The following is a 2,346-nucleotide window of genomic DNA, read 5'->3' on the forward strand; positions in this document are numbered from 1 at the left end:
TTATGGTAGTGACAATGTGTAAGTTATGGTAGTGAGAATGTGTATTTTGAAACTAATGGTAGTGCAAGTTGCCCTTATTTTGAAATTTGTGGCAGTCAGGAGGTGTAATTTGAAAATACTATTTACATAATATTTCACTTTGTTTTGACAATGATGTTTAATATGCTTACAATTAATTTTAAATATATATTAAAAAATACAGGAAACCGTAAAAAAATAAAAATAGAATTAAAATCATTTTTTCATTACCCACGGACAATTCATGGATAAAATTATCAATATTAAATATAAAATAGTAGACTTGTCACGGATGATCCGTGGGTAACGTAACCTACGACTTTTCCGACGATAACTATCTACTATTTTACCTACGGAAAATCTATGGGTAACGTTACCCACGGAGACTCAGTAGGTCATATTACCCACGGAAAATCTATGGGTAACGTTACCCACGGAGACTCAGTAGGTCATTTTACCCACGGAAAATCCCTAGGTAAGTGTGTCCCACAGCTTGTCCGTCGGTAAATATTTTCCTACGAGCGATTTAGCTACGAACTCGTGTCCGTGGGTAATCCGTAGGTAAATTTACGTTACCTATGGATAGTCCGTGGGTAAAGATAAAATTTGCCGTAGGTAATAACAGTTTTTCTTGTAGTGTAATATTCTCTTATATGAATTACCTAAAAACACTTCAACCCCTTATATCTATAATTTGATCCAGTAGTGGTTGTAACCTCAAAAGATTAAATATACAAAGCTAGAAGTCCATGAAGATTAGAACACTATCAGAAGACAAGTAGATGTTCTTGTCATTGTGATAATCAGTTTGATTTAGTGGATTAAATCCTTCAAAGTGAAGGGATTGGATGTAGCTATCGAGTGAATGGCGAACTAAGATAAATCGGTTTTTGTGATTTCGATCTTCTTTATCTCTTTACTCTTGTTTTAAGTGTCTAACCAAAATTCATTTTCACGAAAAAAATTTTAAAATAAAAAACACAATTCAAACACCTTTTTCTTTTGTTTTTTTCACCTTCAAACAATTGCATGAAAAATAGAAATATAGAGTTCACACACACACACACAACTACATGAGTTTAATAATTTAACATATTTAGGTGACATTAACACAAAGCATGGTATTTATTTAGAGGTAAACCCAAACATATACATGGTTCAAGCATGGTCTTTGATTAGCCATACTATTTATTATCATATCGTCCATGCATGCATATCTACCACACCAAATCATGCCAAGGTTGAAGTGAAAGACCATGAATGGATGTGTTGCATTTGACGACCGTCAGCTGTGGTAGCAGATATACCAACTTTAACATTCTCTGGGAGCATGGCTTTCAAATCAACGACTTGAGCAATTGTAGAAATTTGACCATTGTCATTAGTGGCAGCAACACTCAACGTGTTAGAGAGAGAGTCATAGATTATATTTACTTTGACTAAGGAGCCACTTACCCTATTCCATGTCGTTGTCTTTGTGGAAATTAAAGAGTTGACATCAATTCCGATATGTGCATAATTTGGATCCCATTGATTGACAAAATTGTCAAACTCTACACCAACAAATCGATTGAAAGCATTGTTCGCATCGACTACTCCGAGTTGTCCCCCAGCAGAGTTGCTAGGAATGACAGTGTCTGATGGTGCAAGAAAGAAGATAATTCCATCGGCTGGCTTATAACCTCTAAAGTCCTCAACGCTGAAGGAGAAGGAAGCGACAAAGCTAGCAACATGTCCACTAGTACTATCCCAAATGGGTACAGGTGTTGCATACAGTACCCGCCCCGTTGTCCATTTAGGGTCAGCCGGGTTGGTGAGTGCCAAAATTCCATTGGGAAAAATCTCGGCATTACCTTGGATGGTTATACCAGATTGATCAGAGGTGAATTTTGGGAAGTCGAAGGAAACTGTTTTTTGGGAGTTCACTTCAGCAATTGCGAGAACAAAGAAAATGACCGAAACCGAAAGGATAGAAATTGAAAATTTCTGAGTTGAAGCCATGATAGTAATACTCAATGAAGTTTTGATGAGTTGTGAATGAATATTTGCAGGTTGATAACACATATTTATACACATTATTTTTGGTTAGTTGGTGCTGCACATTGCTTAATTCTCGTTTGATTTCGTGAATACCGAAGTGGTGCAAAATAAACTTATTAATTCACGACGTCACCAGCACCAACTGAGTGGTCTGGCCGCCCACTTTGCCGAGCAGAGAACACGAGAACGCCTGTTGTTCATATTCCAACCATATATAGATAGCTACATACATGATAGTGTAGAACTACTTACATATATGTACTTTTGGACGCACACGTACATGACATA

The 2,346-nt window shown here is 36.6% G+C and overlaps 1 protein-coding gene across 1 annotated transcript; it reads right to left on the bottom strand.

Annotated features, from left to right (window-relative positions):
• Positions 1 to 1,119: 1,119 nt before the first annotated feature.
• LOC101497050 (putative bark agglutinin LECRPA3) lies at positions 1,120 to 2,074 on the bottom strand. The gene has a single exon (XM_004514773.4). The coding sequence runs from the start codon at positions 2,017 to 2,019 to the stop codon at positions 1,249 to 1,251; it is 771 nt and encodes a 256-aa protein (XP_004514830.1). The 5' UTR covers positions 2,020 to 2,074; the 3' UTR covers positions 1,120 to 1,248.
• Positions 2,075 to 2,346: the final 272 nt, after the last annotated feature.

The sequence above is a fragment of the Cicer arietinum genome, chromosome 5, assembly GCF_000331145.2.
Source record: "Cicer arietinum cultivar CDC Frontier isolate Library 1 chromosome 5, Cicar.CDCFrontier_v2.0, whole genome shotgun sequence".
NCBI lineage: Eukaryota > Viridiplantae > Streptophyta > Magnoliopsida > Fabales > Fabaceae > Cicer > Cicer arietinum.

What these genes read in the sequence shown, in the direction of transcription:
- LOC101497050 (XM_004514773.4), bottom strand. Translation starts at nt 2,019, where the DNA reads ATGGCTTCAACTCAGAAATTTTCAATTTCTATCCTTTCGGTTTCGGTC.